This window comes from Panthera tigris, chromosome B4 (assembly GCF_018350195.1).
Source record: "Panthera tigris isolate Pti1 chromosome B4, P.tigris_Pti1_mat1.1, whole genome shotgun sequence".
NCBI classification, from domain to species: Eukaryota; Metazoa; Chordata; class Mammalia; order Carnivora; family Felidae; genus Panthera; species Panthera tigris.
The window spans coordinates 125,043,432-125,067,504 of record NC_056666.1 but is presented as its reverse complement, the minus strand read 5'-3'; the positions used below and the strand labels follow the sequence as shown (position 1 = coordinate 125,067,504).

Below are 24,073 nucleotides of genomic sequence, written 5' to 3'. Positions count from 1 at the left end.
TAGGGGTGAACTGACTGCAAACATCAGGAAGGAGGGAAGGCCTGCTCCAGGATGCCCTGGGGGACTCAGAAGGGAGCGTGTGCTGACCGCTGGCTCTACGTCACATGCTTCAAGCGCTTTCTTTGTACTAACTCAGTTTCCTCTTGACGACTACCCCTAGGAGTTTGATACCACTGCTATTCCCATTTTACAGGTGAGGAGACTGAGGCACAGAGAGGTTAAGGACCGCACCCAAGGCTACACAGCTGGGAGTTAATTTCTGGCAGTCTGATTTAAGACGCTGCACTATCCGCAGACTCACTGTTGCCAGGCAGATATCAGAGAATCACAGAAAATTAGGAACGAACAAGGTGATTTTCTTCTACTCACTCTCAAATTTTTTATTCTGAAATGTGCAACGTGCTCAGGTTTTTAAAGTCAGCGTGTCTGCCGATTCCTTGCATTTCTAGAAATTCTCATGCCCAAAGTCCTTTATATTGATACCTCATTAGATGTCCTGGCATTATGGGAATTTGTGTGGCCATGATTTGGGAGAGGAAGGGTGCAGGCACAGGTTTGACCATGGAAATAGGGTACAATTTTCAAGAAAATGAAAAGCAGCAAATGCAATGAGAAAAAGAAGACAGGGACAAAATGATGGAAACAAGCCAAAGTCTGGAAATCAAGCTCTTGAAAACAACCTTTGCTGTCCTTGCAGCCAAGCAAGCTGACTGTGGAGACTCTTGTTAGAGAAGATTGAGTTACGCTCCTGAATGCTTTCTCCCGATGCAGTCTTCCTCTCACCTGTGCATGGATTAGTCAGGAGAATCTAATGTGATTTGCTCCTTAAAGCCTATCTGCTCTCTTTTCTCATTTGTCCTCTCTTCTCCATCCATCCTGAGTCTTCTCTTCCTTTCTTCCAAAGCAGGGGCTTTGCAGTTAAAGAGACCCAGCCTGTGCCCCTTCGTGGCCCTGTGTATATTCAGGCAAATGATTTAACTGTCTAAGCTTTATTTTCCTCATCTGTGAAATGGGCATAAATGATACCAACTTCAGAGAATTGTGAGAATTCAGGGCACTTATAGGAAGTGCCTGGCATGGAGGAGGCTGGCACATAATAGCTCTTAGTGCCTACACCTCCCCACTTCTCCTTCCTCCCTCCCCTTCCTTCCTTAATCCCCTCAGGTTAGCTGGGCTGTGCTGCCAGGGGAATCATAGCCCTAACTGACATGGAGTTTTGAGGAATAAATCTCAGGTGTAGACAGCTCTTGTTCTCAAAGGTACAAAAAAACTTCTAAGTAAAGCTCTTAGAGGAGAATGTACCTATAAACCTCAAACATGAAAGCAACCACTTAAAACAAGATCCATTAAATATTTCACCAAGTCCAGGAATTCCAAATATTAAAAGTAAAGCCACTAAAGGAGATAATGCTTGTTAATATTACTAATGTTAAAATAATTGTAGTATAGTTGCAATTAAGGATTAATTCATTAAGGGATCATTGGTAGGGGTGAACAGACCACCATTACTATAATTTGTTGCATCCTTATTAACTACAACAATGGATTCCATTAAATCAGTTAACAACACCCACATGGCAGCCAGTCCTTGCCAGGGTCTTGGTGATGGAAAACAAAATCTACACCCAAATAAAATAAATACGAAAATCCCAATCTCCAGGCTGGACCTAAGTTGAGTAGTTTACACAGAGCTGCAAATTAAATTGACTGCATGTTAGGCTCCTGGATGTCAAGTTCTCATGCTGATGTCAAACTTTTCGGCGATACCCTATTGTATCAGCAGGAAGCTGAAGTTACACGAGCACCACATCAAGAGAGAACTTGCTGAAAATGAACTTACCATTGCAGAGTAGCAGGAGTGGAGTGGGGCTTGGATGCTCTATTGTTTTCTTTTTCCTCATCTGTTAAAGGAAAGAAAAAGGAGCTACCTTCAGTAGGAAAAGTAAAAGGCTTCTCAGCTCTCCCAAAGTTCCCTCAAATATTGATGATTTGAAAGCAACCGTACTTTGGCTTTTCCGACATGTTAGACTTCTTCTCGAGTGAGAAAAAAAGGGGAAACTGACTTACACAGAAAACTCTTTTACATCACTTTGCATTTTGATCTGATGCAACTAACCCGTGAAGAGTTGAGGAACTGTCTCTCTTTATCACTGAGCAGCATGACTGCGTTCACCCGACTTGCTATTTTCCCACCTGCAGCTGGACACCTGACTCTAGATTCTGACCTAAGAACTTCTAGACCTCACTGACCGTTTGCTCCTGGTAACGCCCATGGAATAGACAGCGGTGTCAGGTAAGGGAAGAAGAGTGTAAGGGTTCGGGAGAATTAGGATAGCAGTACAACAGAGCAGAGATTGGCAATTCTTTTTCTGTAAGGGGCCAGAGAGCAAATATTTTAGGGACTGGGGGCCAAGAGGCAAAATCAAAACTATTATATAGTATTTATATAACAAAAGAAAAAACAAATTTCCACAAAACTTTAATTGACAATATTCAAAATGTAATAATAGTAATTGAGTACGGTTTTTGTAACATAGGTCTATTAATAAGAATAATGGAACTGTTTGGGGGGAAGAGGCAACATTTTTCTTAACCGGAATTCAAAGTTCACATCTCTACCATTGAACAGATTATAAATATTCACCTGTAAAAACCATTCTTAATTTACAGCCCTATGAAAACAGGCATCAGGCAAGATTTGGACTGTGAGGTCCTGGTTTGCTGATTGCTACAACACAGCAATCTGAACAATAGATCAATCTTTGTGTCTATGAAGAACTACTCACAATTTCATCGTGGATTAACTAAACAATACATAGTAATTAGCCTCATCCAATTCCTAATAAAGATTATTAATAGAAACAGTCAACATAAAATTTCTTGATCCACAAAATTTGACCCAAGAAGACCAGTATGAGTAACAATCTCAAGAGAAAATTAATAACATCAAAACCTATAAATATAATCAACAAAATTTACTAAGAACATGTAAAATGGTCAAAGAAATAAGTCTGTGGTGTAAAATTTATATGGAAAAGAATTTGTATATCCACAAAAAATATTTTAAGTAAAACAAAAATGAAAGTGGAAGAAAATGAAATATGGTATAGGGAAAAACATTAAAAATAAATAAATTAGCTTAGGGGCACATGGTTGGCTCAGTTGGTTGAGCATCTGACTCTTGATTTCAGCTCAGGTCATGATCTCACAGGTTGTGGGTTCGAGCCCTGCATCAGGCTCTGCACTGACAGTGTGGAGCCTGCTTCATGTTCTCTATCTCCCTCTCTTTTGCCCCTCCCCCACTCATGCTCTCCCACTCTCTCAAAATAAATGTTAAAATAAATAAAGAAATAAATTAGCTTAATAAAGTTGAGTTCAGAAAACATTTTCTTGATGGAAATGTATAAAGACTGGTATGATTCTGATTAAAATGTGTATTCATAAACACCATAAGACACTCCTGTTGCTTATACAACAAGTGTACATATTCAGCTTCTTCCTTACTAAACAGAACTACAATTTAGAGGGGACCATGTGTCCAGGGAGGGTGATTCCCTCTCAAACCCTAGAGAGGTGAATGTTGATTAATTTAAATCTAACACAGTAGTTTTATCTACCATCAAGCCACTGATGGGGTAGGTGTGACATGATGGGGGGCTGGTGACACGATGCTGGCCTTTAGGACTTACAGAGAAGCTCTCTGGGGGCCTCTTGGAAAGATATTTTTCCCCTGATAAGAAGAGATGGAAGGGCTTGATTTTGAACTTCCGCCCTCCAAAACTGTGAAAACACAAGTATCTATTGTTTTATGCAAAAGCAAGCAAGCAAGCAAACAAATAGGTGAGAGAGTCTGGCCTGTGCTGGTTTTGAACATGGCTGAGCGGACACGAGAGTGAGGCAGCAAGCTTTCAACTGGGAAAAGAGCAGCCTGGGGATGAAGTCCACACTGAGGCAGCAGAGAGGAAAGGTGGAAAGACTGGGGGTTCCAAATGTCATGTTGTGCCTCATCAGCCGACCCCCCAAACAGCTGCTTCTTTGGTCAGATGATAAAATTTTCTTAGTCAATAAAACCTCTTTTCATTGGGTATTCTCTTCCCTACCACCAAAACCATCCTAACCAATACAAACACTCACACGAAATGTTCTCAGGGACAAAGTGTCCCAGTCCATCATGGGCTCGACACCTGCTCACGGTGCTTTGTCAACCTAGAGCTCCTTCTAAATGCTTCTCATCCTTTCCAACTAGAATAAATGACACCACTGCCTTGAAGCCTTCCCTGATACTCTCCAAGTCAGGCGTCATTGATCTTAACTCTTCTTCTACAACCGATTATAACTTGTCTCTTGGTTGGACAGTTTAGCCACCTGGATCATTATTTCTGTACACAGCCACATCCATCTCTCCAACTTCAGTATCCTACTTAAGAAACTCCTACTTCAGAAAGGGATGATATCTTAGTAATTTTTGTGTTTCCTCTTGCTAGTGCCTCCCACCTGGCACTTAACAGTTGAGTCTGCCTTCCACAAACGTCTTCAACAATCTTAAAAGAAATAAAAAGCACAATAAGGAGCATGAACACGTGGGTCTCACAACAATATAGACGCACACAAAAAATACTAACCTCAGTTGTTCACAAAGAAACAAATAGGAAATAATAAGGAGGCACAATTTTACATCTCTGAGAGTAACACTGAGAGTTTTAAATAATGATAATCCCTAATGCTGGGGTGTAAATGGTAAAACTGACAGTCACATATTTTTCTGAAGGTAGTGTTAACTCATGCAAAGTTCTGGCAAACAAACTGGCCGTAATAGTGACAGCCATCTAAAATGTCCAGTCACTTGACCTCACAACCCAACTCCTAGAAATGATACTAAGCAAATAATCCAAAATAAATAAAAGACTATGTTAAGAAACACATGACTGATTTTCTTCTCAAACAAGGAAAAGTACATAAATGACCTAAATATACCTCCTGGCGTGTGCTGGAACATGATTAACATTTCCATTCCCACTAGAACTGGCAGACTATCTCCCCCACCCCCTGCTTCTTTACATTTTAGCATTTCGGCCAAGCTGGACTAGATATCAAAAGACCTGTGTTCTAGAATCAATGCCAAAACTTACTGGCCATGACTGAGCAAACCCCTCAACCTTTGAGCTTCATGTTCCTTCATTTGTAAATGGTCATTTTATAGGGCCAGTGAAAGGATTATATTAATTAATTCAAAAAATATTCACTGAATAGCTGGTTTATGCCAGCTAGACACCGAGGATAAAGAAATTAAACTCCTGTCCTTCTGTCTGGTTGGAGAGCGAGAAAGACAAACAACAGAGAGAAAGGCCAAGTTCAGTGAGAAGTGATAAACGCTATGACACGGGTAGGCAAGGAGGAGCCTGCTGACACAGACTGGGTGAAAAAGCAGAGCCCATCGCGGAAGGCTTACTGGAAGAAGCAGTGATAAGTGAGCTAAGTCTCTGAGTGTGCCAGAGATGGGAACCAGATGGCAAGGAAGGGGGGACCAAGTCAGGGGAAAAGAAGGTGGAGAAGGTGAGGAACAGACCGAGACAGGGGACCCAGAAGCTCATGACCCCCTCCCAGGAGGAAGATGGCTACAACGCGGGTTGGGCGTGGTGCAGGGAGCTGGAGAGGGGCTCTTCTGACAACGTAATAACTCTGTTTAAGCTTCAAGACAGTTGCTTAAACTGAGGATAATAAGCACGCCTGCCTTGAAAGGCTGCCGGCGGAATTAGTGGAATGAACTCAACACAGGCTAAGAGCTCCCAAATCTCATTTTCAGGGCTGCGTGGCAAAGACCGCCCTCGGCTGCTCTGGCGGCCAGGAGCCCCCGGAGCACTTCTGCTCAGCCGTGGCTGCTGTGGGAAGCAGGCCAGGGAGGCCGCGCTTCTGCTCGCTTCTGCTCGGAAAGACTTCCAGGGACAAAGACAAATGCGTGGATGGAGACCCCGCCAGGCAAACACACACTGGGCGACATCACAGCTCCAAACAGGAGGTGGCATTTGAGCTGCGCCCTGAAGAGACAGTCAGGGTTTTTAAAATAACTTTGTTTTCTGTTCGCAAAAGTAATCCATGTCCATTTTTTGACTTTGGGAAAATAGACAGAAAATAGAAATCTCTGGAAATCTAAGCCCCTCTCAACACAGAGAACTATTGTTTTCATCTTATTTACCTCCAGTCTGCTTTCAGTGTTCTCTTTCACACCCAAGGACACGCACACCCCGAACTTAAAACAAGTGGGGGCCACACAGTCACCCTGGCTTGTCGCCTGTCCCCTTCGCCTTTACAAGGACAGGTCAGACTTTGAGAGGAGGACGCTGAGGGAGGGGGTGTTCCAGGGGAGGAAGCAGCACGCGAAAAGTCTTGGAGGACAAAAGCCGCGGCCCAAGGGAGAACGCACACCTTCCACTTGGCTGGGGCCACAAAAGTCCCTTATTCTGGGACTCCGTCTCAGTGCCCTCCCCGCCTCAGGTCACACCTGTCTCTACTGTGTCAGATGTCTCTCCCCAGTGAAGCTCTGCGATGGCCCGTTTCTGGTACCAGCGAATGCAGAGAGACCTGGCTTTGAGGGCAAGGCAGGCCTGGGTGCGAATCCCAGCTTTGCCCTCGACTCTGGTTGGAACCCTGGGCAGCTACTCCACTAAAGGCCCAGGGATCCTTTACCTAAAACATAAGAATCATAACTCATACCACAAGCACAGTTTGAAAATTAAGTGTGTTCAGAACCAGACACCTTAAAAAAGAATACCATCACAACAGTAATAGCATTTATTGGCCAAGTACTTAAGCCAGGCATCGTGCATGCCTAGGTTTTCGTGCACTCTCTCACTGTATTCCTCCCAAGGGTGCCATGAAGAAGTTTTATATCTGATTTCATAAAGAAGGAGATCGAACTTTGGAGAGTCTGAATCACTTGCACCAGGCCCTGCAGCCAACGAATGGAGACTGGACTTCACTCTGTGCTCAGCACACGGTGGCTACTGACCGTACTTGGACAAGAACTGGTCGATGCTGGAACCAGTGCAGACTCTCCAGCTTGGTCACCAAAGAGGTGCCTTCCACCCCTGCAGGCCCCTTTCTAGACCCCTAGTGACTCTGTGCCCAGCCTCTCTCTCTCCCAAAAAGGGGTGTGTGTGTCACAGCCAGGCCCCTCCTATTTGATGGCTGTCAAGCCTGATTCGCCAGAAGTGCTGGTTACTCACTTACTCATTCATCAAATACCGATCGATCGTCTGCTAGGTTCCAGCCCTAGGCCAGGGGCTAAAGGGTGAGACCAGACAGACATTGTCTCTGCTCTTTAAAAAAAAATTTTTTTTTTTTTTAATATTTCTCTATTTTTGACAGAGAGGAGTAGGGAAGGGGCAGAGAGACAGGGAGACACAGAATCGGAAGCAGGCTCCAGGCTCTGAGCTGTCAGCACAGAGCCCGATGTGGGGCTCGAACTCATGAGCTGCAAGATCATGACCTGAGCTGAAGTTGAATGTTTAACTGACTGGGTCACCCAGGCGCCCCGTCTCTGCTCTTTTAAGATCAGAGTCAAATTATCAGCAAATAAAATGTAAGGGCAAGTCCAGGATGTTACAGCAGCACCAAATGTGGGGTGTGAGCTGCGTCTTGGTATCTGAAGGAGGAGAAGGAGCCACCTGGGTGACGAGCACAGGAGAGCACATTCTAGGTACAAGGAAATAGCCACAGTTGATAGAAACTTTACTCTGCCAAATGCCTTTTCTTTTTAACAGGCAAAAATGCCACAAACGAAATGAGATTCATGCCATAAGGCAGAATTTCCAGCCAGCAAGGCTCCTGGAGGCACTCACAGCACACGCTGGGCCACCCATTCTCAAGGCCCACCCTGCTCATCCTACCAAAGCCAGAGAGCGGCCGTTTGCTTAAAACCTCCCAGCGAGATGCAGCCCACTGCCTGGCCTTCCAGCCACTCTGTCCTGCTCTCACTTTGCAGTCATGTCTCCAAACACGCTCCAGGGAATCTCAGTCAATTTCCCAGTGGAAACTCTCTGCTCCCCTCTCTGGATCTACGTCCTGATAGAAAGTCTGAGGCCAAATTTCCAGGCTCAAACACTGGCTCCACCACCTGCCAGCTGTGCGACTTTGAACAACCTTTTGGTGCCTTAGTTTCCTTACCTGAAAAACAGGGGTAACAATAGCATCAAGCACATACTGTAAGGATTAGTTAACCACTCCTGGCACAAGATACATGCTACCTATGTATTCGCTGTTACTATAATAGTTGTCACTCTTCTGCAGGGGCCATGCACCTGGATCCCCATCCTGTCCCTGGGGCTGCGTTTGGCAAGCCCAGCCCCTGGGACACGGCTATTTGCTCCTCCCCTGTGCTCCTGCAGCACCCCAACTAGCCCCTAGCAAAGACCTCATCACAGGGTATGGTCACTGCTTGCCCACCAGTGTGTCTGCCTTGCTAGTCTGTAAGCTTTGTAGGGCACAGACTGCCTCACCACTGTGGCTCCAGTACCCACACAGAGTAGGGGCTCAAGAAGTATTTGTGGAGGGGCGCCTGGGTGGCTCAGTAGGTTGAGCATCTGACTCTTGATTTCAGTTCAGGTCATGATCCCAGGGTCATGGGATCGAGCCCCATGTCAGGCTTAGAGCCTGCTTAAGATTCTCTCTCTCTCTCCCTCTGCCCCTCTTCCCTGCTCTAATAATTTTTTTTTAGAAAGAAGTATTTGTGGAATGAATGGATGAATGGCTAAGATAATACCACAATTAAATTCTGAGACTACCCATCTTCATAAACATACAAATAATAATTCTATCAGAGAACCTTTACTGGGGACTTATAATGTGCCAGGCACTTTTCACTGCATTTACTTTTCACAGCTGCCCAAGACAGTGAATGATTTAAAATATGTGAAACACCAAATATAGTGCTTAATGTATACTTAGTGCTTAATCAATTTTAGGTCTAATTACTAGTATTATCCCCCTTTACAGAGAAAGACAATGAGGCTCAGAGAAGTGGGAAGCAAGCTGTCTGAGGTCACACAGCTAGTGGGGGAGCCAGGAGAGGACCCACTGTAGTTGACATGAAAACTTCCCGAGCCCAAACATTTTGAGCCTCAGTCTCTCTTGCAACCTCTAGTACTGCACTAAATATGGTAGAGAACATAGTCTCTGCCTAATAGCTGCTGATTGAATTCACAATATTTGGGAACCTATTTTAGAATATTTCCTGCCTGGAGCCGGTGTGGCAGAGTTTAATATTAAGGGAGAACGTTTCTAAATTAATTACTTCTTTTCAGATCCCAGGAAAGGTTCAAGTTTATGCAAGTCTCGAGTTTCACTTCAAAGTCCTAATTCTATTTCCTTTCATTATGTTAACCTGGCTGCACCTGGCCAGACCTCACCTGTTGGGAACATGCGCCGGCCAAACATTTCATTTCCCCTTATCCAACCTCTTCCCAGCCACTGCAAAGGACGCCAGCAGATGATCAGGGTGCCTGGACCTAAGCCTTTGGCAGTGGGCAACAGCCCCTGGCAGCAAACCCTTCTCCCCGTGGGAACAGGGCTGAGCCCCAAACAAAACTGTGATGTTGGCAGGCATTGCTCTGAGGGGGCCCCACACCTGCCTCCTTTTACCTCCTCTGGGTGAATTCCTTCCTAACCTTGGAGTTAGAAAAGGCCTTTCTAATTTTCATACAAAACCCAAAAGCCATAAAAGGAAATGTTGATAAATTTCCTACATAAGAAATCCAAAGCTTCTACGTGGGGGTGTGGGGGAACCACACCTTAAGTAGAAAGATAATACCGTGCTTGGGAAAACTTCAGTCATACCGCAGACAACAATCTCATCTCCCCACCACAGACAGAGTGCCAATAAAACTGAAAGGAAAAGGACTAAGAACCAAGAGGAAAAAAAAGACAAAACAAAAAACAAAACAAAACAAAACCAAGCAAGGCACATGACACACAGTTGATGGAAAAAATACAAATGTTCTTGAAATGTGAAGAGATGATTAATTTCAATTAGTGAGAAGGAAAACTACACTGAAGTACCATTTCTCAATCAGATTGGCAAAAATCCAAACTGCGACCACACAACTGTGCGTGAGGTTGTGGGAAAGAGGTGCCCTCCCACCTTGCGGGGGTAGCATGACAGGGTGCCTCCGCATGTGGAAGGTCATCTGGCCCAATGTACTGAAATCCCACATGCTCTTTAGCCAGCGGTCCCATGTCTGGGAACAGATCCTACAGCTATGGGTGGGACACACGGGAGGTGACCATATGCATCGCAACTTGTCTGGAATGGTAAACGTTCAGAAACAGCTCAGCGCTCACCTGTGTAGCTAAACTATGCTACATCCTCACAGAATGCCACACAACTGTGGAAAAAAAAAAAAAAAAAGATTGAAAACAAGAAAAGAATGAGGACGTTCTCTGTTCTTACTGACAGGGAGCATTCTGGGGTTTAGTATTAAGTGAAAAAAGCAAGTCACAACAAAATGCACTGAGGCTGCTGCCTTTTTGTCTTAGAAAGTGGCATAAAAGGGGGTGCCTGGGTGGCTCAGTTGGTGGAGCACGCGACTCCTGGTCTTGGGTTGTGGGTTCGAGCCCCATGTTGGGTGTAGAGATCACTTAAAGATAAAATCTTCAAAAAAAGAAGTGGCAAAAAAGAACATATACTTGAATTTTTATTTGCATAAAGAAATAAAATACTGGCAGAATGCACAAAAAGCACCAGAAATACTGGAAAAATACACAATAAACAAATAAATGCACGTCACTAGGGAGTTGAGGTGGGACTGAGACTTCTTAATGAGTACCTTTAAGGCATTCTGATTTTTGGACCATACGAACACATTATCTATTCCAAAATACTCTGAGTTTGAACAAATTAAAAACTCCTCTGTTCGGGAGGGAGCAACTGAAGGAAGAATCTATTTATACTTGGTTAAGTGATACTGGAATGCCAAAAACCGAAAGCAAATTACCAATACTGATAACCTGACGGCTTTACAGTGTTTTGCTTTCCTAATATCCATTTACCTAATAAACACATACTGTGCACCTACTAGGCACCAGGCCCTATCAAATTAAATGACACACAATCAGAAGACATTCTCTCTTCCCCTCAGGGAGTTATGGCCCACGGAGGGACTGAGTGGAGGTGTCGAGGGGCCCTGGCAGTGAGCTCCAAGCACAGAGGACAGACTAGCGCCTTCTCCACAAGAGGAGAGGACAGACAGACACTCAGAGGGACACAAGAAGGGCAGCCTGAGATGGAAGAGTGGGTGGGTGAGGAAGGGGAGCAGTCTGGGGGGCTGTCTTTAACCATGGCCTCATCAGCCAGCCAGCGGTCTTGCGCTGTGGTTCCCAGCTACGACTAAACTGCCCCACACGGGCAGTCCGACTGTTACAAGCCATCATGCGAAGACTCTGGGAACTTCCCACTCCAAGTCCTTGCCCTTGCTCTGGGAGCTGTCGAACACCTTCCTGCTATCAGCAGGAGGCTTTCGTCCACCACTCGGTACGTGAGAAAAAGTTTAGCTACATTTCCTTTTCTCTGGAACCCACGGTAGAAGATCACAAGATCCCAAACTGGAGACACCTGCCCAGTGAGTGGATTAGGCTGAGGGAGATATGTGGCTTTCACACACACAGCCCTGAGATGCAATGAGATCTTAAAATGATAATGATGCGTCACATGAAGCTGGGACCCACTGAGACCCCAGTTCTATGCCATCATGCCACTGAACTCCGACTTTCCTCTTCCTTGTGCTGTAAAAATTCTCTGTCACCACCCAACAGTGGGGAACAACCATGACAAGTCGGGGAGGTGTCGGGGAGGGTAACAGAAGAAGGGCTGAATTCAGAGAGAGGCAAAAATGACAGAGCGGCCACTGGTAGCAATGGCCAAGAGAGGGTAGGGACACAATGTGGACTGTCTCAGGAGAAACAGCAGCCCTTCCCATATTTCCAACCCGCCCCCCCTCCCAGCACACACAATCTGGTAACCCTTGGAGATATAGGGCAGACTCTGGACTCCCACCTGAGATATAGGATGGAGGCTGGAGTCACTGACTTAGATGTGCCCTGAAGGCTAGAGGACTTGGGCACATCTGGGTCACATTGAACTTATACTCTTTCCCAAGGAGGGCAACAGGAATCCCAAGGAATCTCACTGGGTTCCTACTGTGTGGACCCATCCTACGGCCCTCATCTCCCCAACTCTCTCCATCCCACTAACACTGCCCTAGACTGCAGCCTCATTCCCTCAAACCTGGACTAGGTGGAAACCCCCAAAGTGTCCTCCACGCTCGAAGGCACCTGCACAGACTCTCCACATTAATCTTCTGAAAATGCCGCTTTGATTTGTCACTCCTCCACCCAGCTCCTTCAGAGGCACCTTAGCTATCACACTCCAAACCCCTTGTCTGGAATTCAAGTTGCTCAGTGATACGGACCAAACTCACCTTCCCAGCCCATGATCCTTCAACTTCTGCTTAAGCCAATCTGGAAAACTCTCCAAGCTCAAAACCTTCCTTGTGGCTTTCTGTCCCCCAACCCTCTACCATCACCACTTAAAGGACCCACATGGAGGTTTCAGCACAGAGGCCGCCTCCTCTAAGATTCCTTCCCTAGTCACCTTCCAGCCTGTGACCTCTCCCAAACGGTAGCATGCATTCTAATTGCCTGGGGGTTGTGTTTAGATGCAGAGCATGCTTCAGTGGGTCTGGAGGAGGCCTGAGACTCTGCATTTCTAACAAGCTTCCAATGAGGTTGTGCCGGAGCCCAGGAGCACACCCGGTATGGCAAGGGACCCTGCATCATTCAAATGGCATGGATCACATACGACCTCGTATTATTCTTCAGGGCCTGAGCTCCCATTCTAGATTAAAAATTCCACAAGAGCACAGAGCCACAGAAGGATGCTCATGTGATAGGAAGAGAGACAGCTGTAAAATCAGACAGCACTAAGTTCAAGTCTTAACTCTGCCACTTATTTGCCATGACAAGTGAATAAGTCCCACAACCTCTAAATCTCAGTTTCCTCATCTGTAAAATGGGGATTAAAAAAATACCTCCCTCCCAGGAAATTAAAGAAAACTGTGGCTGTGATTATGCCTAGCACACTGCCTGATGCTAAATATACTTGGTATTGAATATAATATGATAATATTCAATATATTAGGAAATACTAAATAATATTTCATATATTTCATATTTTAATGCCCAGTTCTCTGCTCTTTCCTTCCTCATATAACTTTGAGTTTTCTATACAGTCCTGTATGTAGTAGGTGCTCAGGGAATCTTCTGAAGGAATTTCTATTCTACTTGTACAATTCCGCTCAATCCACACCGCTGGGCTCTCCTCCCTGGACATGATGTGCCAACAAGTTCTGACTTGATAATGCTTTACATTCAAAGTCTTCCTTTTGGCTGGTGACTATGCCATTAGAAACATGAAAATCTACTGACATCTGCCTGAGAGAAAATGCAATTTTTTTCTGGTTGGAAATGAGAATTTATGAAACCTGAATTATGGTAAATAACCCACCCACTCCCGTTCAGACTCTCACTCATCAGACATTTAAGGCTTGACCTCACTGATCCAGGGTTTTCTTCCCAACTGCATTCCATCAAAATGTCTCATGTCCCATCTCCTCATGCTCATAGAACCTCTTGTTAATCAATTAAATCCCTGTCTTCTGAGCTGATAAAAGGGGTGTAATAGAAAGAGCACTGCATACAAATCAGAAGATGTGCACAGTAGTTCTGATTCTAACACTACCCAAGTATGATTCTGAGCAAATAACTTCGCTTTTCTGAGGCTTAGCTTTTTTATTCTAGGCTAATAAATTGATTATTCTCCCACTCCATTTCATTTTAACCAGGACTCCCAGTACTAATGCCCAGCTCTCACTCAGGCCAGAGGAAAACAATCTTTCGTCAGCAGGTGGAATGTTAACTTCTCCTCACATGACCCTGGGAAGGCATTTTTACCTACTTGGACTGGTTCACAGGCAAACTCTATGGCAGACCCTTTAGCTAGCCACTCAATAGCCAATCTTTCATTTTTTCCCCTGCTTGCTAATAAAAACCCTGGTTTATTCAGGGCAGTGATGTGACAGCCCAGAGGAAAATCCTAATTTGTCTAAGCCAGGGGATGGCAAACTTTTTCTATAAAGAGCTAGACAGTAAACATTTTAGGCTTTTGGAGGCCGTAGATGATGTTTGTCACATATTCTTCTTCATTTTTCCCCACTCTTTAAAATTAAAAACAAAAATAAAAACATCTTAGACCCTGGGCTGTATAAAAACAGGAGCCAAGCTGAGCTTGGCCTGGGGTTGTCCAACCATGAAGAGTAATTATATTTTTTTCTATTCTTCTGACAAATATTCACTTGCCTATCTTCCCTTTCAGCTACAGACGGTAGAATTCTTAACATAAATGACATAAGGAAAGTCTACTGGGGGCTCTTGGGAAAGATACTGCTGTGTTCTAACAAGAGTGAGACATATGAAAGGAAAACTCACTGGTGTCTCCTCTTTCTCCATCTACCTGTCTTGAATGTGGACTGGCTGCCTATTATCTAAAATAGCTCAGGGCATCTGGGTGGCTCATTTGGTGTGTCCAACTTTGGCTCAGGCCATGATCTCATGGTTTTTGAGCTCGAGCCCTGCATTGGGCTCTGTGCTAATAGCTCGAAGCCTGGAGCCTGCTTTGGATTCTGTGTCTCCCTCTCTCTCTGCCCCTCCCCTGCTCTGCTCTGTCTCTCTCTCTCAAAACTAAATAAACATTTAGAAAATTCTTTTTTAAGCAGCTGGTGACCATGAGATATTAACAGGAGGACAAAAGCCAACAATTCAGGAGGATTTTATAGTAAGACACACAGAGTCTGGGTCCGGGATGATATTGAGCTATTAAATAAACCGTGAAACCTCCTACCTCCCATCTTTTAGTTAAAGAAGATAATAAATACCTACATTGTTTAAACCACGGTCAGATTTCTCACAATCCAGAGCATTCTTAAAATAGTAAATCAGAGTGGATTTTTTTTTATAACTTCAACCACCTCCTAAGCCATCCTCTATGTACCAGGCCCTGGGGATACAACAGTGAACCCCACAACTGCTCTCAGGAGCCTCCAGTCTAGTAGAAGACGTGACAAGACACAGACAAGTACCGACATACCCATCAGCCACTGAGAGCACTCTTAGCTCTGGTCCTGGTATTCCTGTGGACAAGTTATGAAATCCTTGATGCCAAGTCTTCAAAGCACTGCCTTCTGAGATGCAGAAGGGTGCTAGACAAAATGGCCAACGTTCAAAGGCAGACGTACAGAGTTGGGTTCAAATCCTAGCTCTACCACTCACCAGCTATGTAATGTGGAGCGAATTACTTAACTCCTTCGAGCCTTAGTTTTCAAATGTGCAAGATGAAGCTCATTATAAGCTACCTCCTAAGACTGTTGTGAGATGTGAATGAGGTAATGGAATTAGAGCACTTGTCATTGCTCAGTGGATGACAGGCATATATCCCTGAAACTATGAGCATATACATATAGAGACGTGTGCTTAACAATATATGCTTGGGAAGAAAGACTAGAAAGATATCAGGAGTGGTTGCCTCTGGGCAGTGAGATTAGAGGCGGTTATTTTTCTTCCTCATATATTTTTTCTCAGACTTTCCAAATATATACACACATGCCTCAAAGCCAGGGGATCTATCTTTTAATGTAATTTTTGTATTTTGAAAATAAAAACATGTGAACTGTAACTTTTTTGTTCTTTTATCCAGGTAGAGTCAAGTGGCCCCTATTCTAGACTGAGCCCTGGCATGGACTTGCTGTGTAATCTTAGAAAGTCACTTCACCAATTTAAGTCTCAATTTCCCTATCTAAAGTAGACGATAACCAGACTTCCAATCTCTCCATGATGAGACAGCTCACTCATTGACTGAAACAACTGTAAAAGCTAGAACAAGTGTTTGAAGACATTGGAGAGCAATCAATGCAGACAGGACTAGAGGAGCCATAGGCTTTGAGAGAAAGGAAACACAGGATGTGCCCTCCACATTCACACTGGGTTTCCCTGGGGATGCTTCTCAACTGCTGCACCAGGAAACAGAACCCAAGCAAGGAGTGTGGTCTGTTAGGCTCGAGTCAGAGCTGGGGATGACAAAGGCTCAGATCTAAGCAACAATGTTCCAGAGAGAAGACGCACAGAGGAGGAAACACACACACTTGCATTCAAATTCCCCTCAAATTTTTAGCCCACTCACTCATACAGTGAGAAACCAAAAAACTGAGAAGACATCAGCTTAGAGACTGAAGAACTGATCACTGATTAGCGGGAGAGTCAGAGATTGAAATTCAAGCTAGGTCAGGTAGAAGTAACTTGGTAAACACCCAGAGATTTTAGCTATGACCCAGAAAGGCTCTGAGCTAGGAGTAGAGACCACATCTTAGTAGCACAGACAAGACTAAAACATACCAGACTTAACCAAAGCTTGACAGGATTGAGGAGACCTGCTGGTGTTCTACCTGCCTGGTACAACAAAATTTAACACCCTTCGGGGTAAGTTAATGTAATTCACCCAAAGCCTCTCCATCTTTGCATCCATGATGTCCAACATCAAATCAAAAACTATAAGGCATCCTGAAAAACAGGACCAAAAACTTGAAATCCATAGAAAAATCCCAATCATAGAAGTTAATACAGAGATGACTCAAAAATCAGAGTTATCAGACAGAAACTTTAAAATAACAATGGTTAATATGGCTAAGGAGAGAGGAAAAAATGGTCACGATAGAAGAAATGATGGATACAACAGATAAAAAAAGGAAAATATCAACTGAGATTTGGGGAAAAAAAAAGAAAAAGAATCAAAAGGACATCTACCATAGAAAAAAAGAATACACTATCTTAAATTAAGGTCACTTGGATAGGCTTACCACCAGGTGGGACAGAACAGAAAATGAGATTTGAGAACTGAAAGGGAACTCAACAGCAAATACCAAACCGAGGTACAAAGAGTTAAAAATGGACAAATCAGAGCAGAGCATAAGAAATGTATGAGGTACTGCCAAAAGGTTTAGTATTCATCTAACTGGAGTCCCAGAAGAAGGTAAGAGAGAATGGGGCAGAAAAAATATTTGAACAGACAGCAGCCAAGAATTTTACCAATTTTACGAACAACAATTCACAGGTTCAAGAAGTTCAGTGAACCCCAAGAAGAAAAAATATAAGAAAACCGTATCTGCACCTTGTAGTCAAAGTGCTGGAAACTAAAGAGCAAAAAAAAAAAAAAAAAAAAAAAAAAAAAAAATCTTAAAGGCAGCCAGAGACAAAAAGACATATTGTATTTAAAGGGGTAAAAATAAGTCTGATGACTAATTTTTGGAAGCCAGAAGACCATCAAATGACAACTTTAAAGTAGTGAAAGGGGGTTAAAAAAACAACAACAAAAAACCCACTTCCCAACCTAGAATTCTATATCCAGCAAAAATGTCCTTTAAAAATACAGGTGAGGGGCAGCTGGGTGGCTGAGTAAGTTAATGGTTTTGGCTCAGGTCATGATCTCACTGTTGTAGGCCTGAGCCCAATGTTAGGCTCCACACACAGTGGAGATTCTGCTTGGGATTCTCTTTCTCCCTCTCTCTCTGCCCCTCCCCTGCTCTCTCTTGCTTGCTCTCTCTCAAAATAAATACATAAACTTAACAAAACACAGGTGAAGGGGTGCCTGGGTGGCTCAGTCAATTAAGCGTCTGACTTTGGCTCAGGTCCTGATCTCATGGTTCGTGGGTTTGAGCCCTGCATTGGGCTCTGAGCTGACAGCTCAGAACCTGAAGCCTGCTTCACATTCTGTGTCTGCCCCTCTCTTTGCCCCTCTCCCACTCACACTCTGTCTCTCTCTGTCTCTCAAAAATGAATAAACATTTTAAAAAAATGTTTAAAAACACAGGTGAAATAAAGATATTTTTCATGCTCTATACTACACTATACTGCACTACCCAAAATATGAAAGGAGTTTTTTTGGCTTGAAGTAAAAATGATCCCCGGTGGAAGCACAGACTTTCTGATAGGAATCGAGAGCCCTGGAAAGGGTCAATATGTGAATAAATAAAAATAAATATTGACTATTTAAAACAACAATAGCAATGTCTTATGGGGCTTAAAACGTAGAAGTAAAATACATTAAGGCAACAGTACAGAGGGCGGGAGAGAGGTAAATGGGGTTCAAGTGTGTGTGTGTTTGTGCACTGGGCTTGAAACTGGAGAAGGAGTGACGTGAGGCAGACGTGAGAGGAGGGGTGCATGTCGTAACCCCAAAGATAGCCACTAGTAAAGACTATGTCATCGGAAAGTCAGCAGAGGAAAACATCAAAGAAAAAATTTTAAACTGCACCATCCCTCTCAAAAAAGGCACAAAAAAATAAAGACAGATGGGACAAGTCAAAATTAAATACTACGTTTGTTGATTTAAGCCCAAAAGTGTAATTTAACTTAAGTGCGTTACATTAAATGATCTAAATATTCCAATTTAGATATAGATTATCATATGGGATTTTTTAAAACACATATTAAAAACCTTAATATTGAATTCATAAAGGTTGGAAATAGGAAGATTAAAAAAAGATATACCATTAACAACTTGATCTGACTTCATCCATATCTTGAATACACATTCTTTATGAGTATACATGGACATTTGCCAAAATAAACCATCTGTCAGGACAAAAAGCAAGTCTTGACAATTTCAAATATTGAAATTGGGCAGAATATGTTCTCTGACCACAGTGGAATTACAACAGAAACCAATAACAGAAAGATAACTAGGAAACAGCCAATGTTTGGAAAATTAAGCAATAGATTTCTAAATAAACCAAGAGTAAAAAGAAGAAATCACAATAAATATGAGAACATGAGTTTAAATGAATGATAATGGAAGTATGAAAAATTATGGGATGCACTTAAGCAGTGCTTAGAGGAAAATTTGTAACTTTAAGTGCCTATCTCAGAAAAGGTTGAAATCAATGATCTAAGAGTCTGTCTCAAAAGCTAGAAAAAGACAAAACATTAAACTCAAAGAAAATAGAAGGAAGAAAAACAATATACAGGAGAGAAGCAGAAATAAAAGAAATAGAAAAAAGATGTCAGTTGAGAAAAACAACAAGGCTAAAAGTTGGATCTTTGAAAAGATCAATTTTATTAAAAATTGATAACATGAAAAATATCTTAATGACCCAGAGGTAGGCAAAGATTTCTTAACACAAAACAAAAAGCACTAACAACGAAAGAAAGACACTGACAAACTGGATGTTATTCGAACAAAGAACTTCTGTTCACCAAAAGATACCACTAAGAGAAAGAAAGGCAGACTACAAACTGAGAGATGTTTGCAATACTTTTGACAAACATCTCCTACTAAGAATATAAAAACAACTCTTACAAATCATTAAGGAAAAGACAAACAGCACAACTTAAAAAGAAACCAACAGGCAAACGATGTGAACAGGCAGATCACAAAAGAGGATATCTGCAAGAATGTTTATCAGTCCTTCTCAAGCTCTCCCAAAAAATGGAAGAGGAGGGAACACTTCCAAACTCATTCTATGAGGCCTGCATTACCCTCATACCAAGGCCAGGCAAAGACACTACAAGAAAAGAAAACTTTGGATCCACAGCCCTCATGAATATTAATGCAAAAACCCTCAACAAAATACTAGCAAACAGAATTCGACAGTGTGTTAAAGCATTGTACACCATGACGAGCTGCAGTTTTTTCTTCCTAGAATGCAAGGATGGTTCAACATAGAAAAATCAATCAGTCGAGTACACTGTACTAACAGGATAGCCACACGATCATCTCAATGGATGCAAAACAAGCATTTGGCAGAATTTAACACCCTATCGTGATAAAAACACTCAACAATAATAGGAATAGAAGAAAGCTATTTCAACACACTAAAAGCCTATATGAACAATTAATTCATGGTAAACATCATACTCAATGGTGAAAGCCTGAAAACTTTTCCTCTAAGGATCAGGAACAAACAAAGATGCTCACTTTTGCCACTTTTATTTAACACAGTCCTGGAAGACCTAGTCAGAGCAATTAGGCAAGAAGATCACACACACATACACACACATACACACACACACACACACACGCAACTTAATACAAAGCTACAGTTTCAAAATAGTGTGGTGTTGGCATAAAGATAGGCATACAGACGAATAGAATAGAATAGAATAGAATAGAATAGAATAGAATAGAGAGACTAGGAATAGACCCTCACATGCATGGTTAAATGATTTTTAGCAAAGATGTCAAGACCACTTAATGAAGAACAGTTTTCAACAAATGGTGGTGGGAAAACTAGATATCCACATGCAAAAAAAAAAAAAAAAAAAGAATTTGGACTCTTACCTTATGCCATATAAAAAATTAACTCAAAGAAGATCAAAGACCTAAACATAAGAGATAAAACTATACAACTCTCATACAGGAAAACCTTCCTGGTGTTGGATTTGGCAATGATTTCTTGGGTCTGACACCAACAGTACAGACAACAAAAGAAAACTGGATAAGCTAGGCTACATCAAAATTAAAAACTTTTGTGCATCAATGTTATACAGGTAACAGAGTAAAAGGCAACCCATGGAATGGAAGAAAATATTTGTAAATCACATATCTGATAAGGGGTTAATATGAAAAATATATAAAGAACTCCAACAATTCAGTAACAAGAAAAAAACAATTCAAATAAAAAATGGATAAAAGACTGAACAGACATTTCTCCAAAGACAATATATAAATGATTAATAAGTAAATGAAAAGATGCTCAACATCACTAATCACTAGGGAAATAAAATACAAATCAAAATCATGAGATGCCATTTTGCACGCATTAGGATGATTATTTAAAAAAAACACAGAAAATCACAAGTATTGGCAAGAATGTGGAAACACTGGAATGTTTATGCATTTCTAACGGTAATACAAAATGGTGCAGCTGCTGGGGAAAGCAGTATGGTGATAACTCAAGATATTAAAAATAGAATTACCATATGTCCAGCAATTCCACTCCTGGGTATATACTCAAAAGACAGAAAGCAGGAACTTGAACAGACATTTGTACATCCATGTTCATAGCAGTATCATTTGCAATAGCCAAAAAGTGGAAACAACCCAAATGTCTATCAATGGATGAATGGATAAACCAAACGGGGAATATACATAAAATGGAATGTTATCCAGCCTTTAAAAGGAAGGAAATTCCTGATACATGCTGCAGTATGGATGAAGCCTGAAATAAGTGAAATAAGCCAGTTACATAAAAACAAATACTATGTGATTCTATTTTTTAATTTTTTTAAATGTTTATTTCTTTTTGAGAGATAGAGAGACTGCAGGCAAGGTAGGGGCAGAAAGAGAGGGAGACAGAATCTGAAGCAGGTTCCAGGCTCTGAGCTGTGAGCACAGAGCCTAACGCGGGACTCAAACTCAGGAACAGTGAGATCATGAGCCAAAGTTGGACGCTTACCTGACTGAGCCACCCAGGCGTCCCTCTATTTTATATAGTCAAATTCATAGAGTCAGAAAGTAGAATAGTAATTGCCAGGGACTAGAGGGAGAAGGAATGGGGAGTTATTGTTAAAGCTTCAGTTTGGGAAGATGAAAAAGGTTTTGGAGATGGATGGCAGCAATGGCTGCACAAGGTGAATGTACTTAATGCCACCGAGTGTACATTTAAAATGGTTAAAATGGTCAATTTTACGTTACACATATATTAGCACAGTAAAACAAAGAATGCTCAGAGATGTTAAGAATAAAAAAAAGAGACAATTTAAATACCATCAACATTTAAATGGATGTGTAAACCGTGGTATATGCATACAATGGAATACTATATGACAATGAAAAAGTACTACATACACCAGCATGGCTACATGACACAGACATTGAGTGAAAAGAGCCACAGACAAAAGAATGCAGACTCTGTAAGTCCATTTATATAATGTTTCAGAAACAGGCAAAAGCAAACCATAGTGATAAAATTCAGGACAGTACTTATTCATAGGAATGAAACATGAAGGAACTTCCCAGGGTGCTATAAATGTTCTATCTCTTTTCTGGCTGATGGTTACATAGGTAGAGACAAAATGGGGGCAAAAGGATATTCATCAGACCATTCGCATAAGATTTATGTATTTTATGTTCAATTTATCTCAGCTTTATAAAATGAAGCAAAATCGTGATGACAGAATGCTAATATCGGAAGGGACTCCAGAAGAAGGCTGTTCAGAGTATCTAGCAAGCACCATTGGGGCTTATGGAGCAGGTGGTCCCTGGCCATGCTTTGAGAAACCTGCACTAAGGAGATGCACGTTACCAGCCAAGGGAGAAGGACACCTGTCCCTTCTGGGAATTACATTTACAATGAGCTGTCCCCTTTTTTAGTGTTTAGGGAGCAAATACAAGTCCCACTTAGTCTTCTCTCTTAATAGGAGGCACCCAGAAGACCCAATCTAACATAACCCAAGGAAAGGTGTAAACACAGCAGTTTATATCTGCCCATTAACTCCAATTCTCTAGTCCAAGACCCCGGAAAAATCTGTACTTTCAAAGAGCAAGGACATTCATGACTCTGAAACAACGGTGCCATGACACCCTACTTTAATACCACATCTACACTGACACCGAGAATGGCCTTTCCCATTTCCCATCCAGGGTCCACGTTTGCCCAAATGGGGCATCACTGTAATCGGGTCTCTCTGAGGACTTAGACAATATGAACATGTAAACAGCAAGTGTCTGCTGTGTCCCCATTTCTGTGGCTACCTGACTCCATTACACTCCCCACCACAGAACATACCAGGGAGGGCCTAACGTATTCCATAAATGGCTTCAGAGTCTCTTGTTCCAGGTGACATGCCCCAGCCTAGCATTTTAAGAAGCACTATCCCTCCCACGAGGACACTGGCCATGTCTAGGACATTGTGGAAGAATGAGTTTCAAGCACTTACTTTCATCATTAGAAACATTCCCCAGAGATGTGTGGCTGGAATAACGTTTGTTTTCACTTTCATTGAGACATCTTTCAATCCAGCTCTCTAAAAAAAAAAAAACAAAAAACAAAAAAAGAAACAAAAACAGAAAGAAAGAGAGAAAGAGGAAAGAAAATCACAGAATTGCAGAAATGCCGTTGGTGTTTGTGAAGAGACAAGAACATCATAAACACATTAGATTCAATTGCCCATCAGCCTTCATCTGAGACTGGCCCCGACTGGAATTTGACTTTCAATGAAGCCCCACAGCAGCCACCATTGCTGATGAGCCTTTGCTGAGTAGTTGGAGACAAAATGGTGATTGAAGCTCACTTGAGTATCTCCTGGTCAGATTCTACTACTTCTGGAGTATTCACAGCCCAACAGTACCAACTGAGAATTATCTGTCTTTGCAAAGAAGATACGTTCCTGAGAAGTTGTTTGTAAAACAAAGTTTGGTCAACTAAATCACTGGTGGTGGTTTGCAGATGGTAAGTTAGCAGCAGAACCCTTTATTTAAACAAAAACAAAAAGGAAAGCAGATAAAACCCTGAGGGCTCTGGTTAAAGTGGAGAAAGAGGGCAGGGAACCTTATAGCTCACTACCCTTTGCCCGGGGACCCCCGAAGGGGCACTTCCAAGCACAGGCCGAAAAGCCACTGCGGGAGGACATATTAAAAACTCTACAATAGATACGTAGGACTTTTAAAATTCAAAAGACTATGTTCTTTTAATCCAATTCCAAAGTCTACAAAAGTACTTTCCACACTGTGGCGTAATGCTTATTCCATTGTCTGGACCAGCTACATGCATGCATGCATGCATGCATTCAACATCAGCTAAGTACAGTCAGTTCTGCTAGAATGCTTGTTTTGAAAATAAGAATGTGTTCCAGTGCAAGTAATACATTGGGAAATGATTTGAGCAGAGAGCAAACGTCGCGTTTGCTTATGCTCAATTTCTTGCCTAAGAAGCATCAGGGGAATGCAGAAAACCACACATAGCTGCACTGAAGCCCA

General features: G+C 42.4%; 1 protein-coding gene across 4 annotated transcripts in view; it reads right to left on the bottom strand.

Annotated features, from left to right (window-relative positions):
* The window catches only part of RFX4 (regulatory factor X4), a 143,459-nt gene that overhangs the window by 113,280 nt on the left and 6,106 nt on the right, over positions 1 to 24,073 (bottom strand). For 3 of the 4 annotated variants that reach the window (XM_042993088.1, XM_042993089.1, XM_042993091.1), the window contains exons 2-3: positions 23,035 to 23,121; positions 1,841 to 1,901 (exon numbers count right to left, since the gene is read on the bottom strand). In XM_042993088.1, the coding sequence (XP_042849022.1) occupies positions 1,841 to 1,901; positions 23,035 to 23,121 (148 nt within the window). The remainder of the gene's footprint in view (positions 1 to 1,840; positions 1,902 to 23,034; positions 23,122 to 24,073) is intronic. The other variant, XM_042993090.1, reaches the window with a different exon arrangement.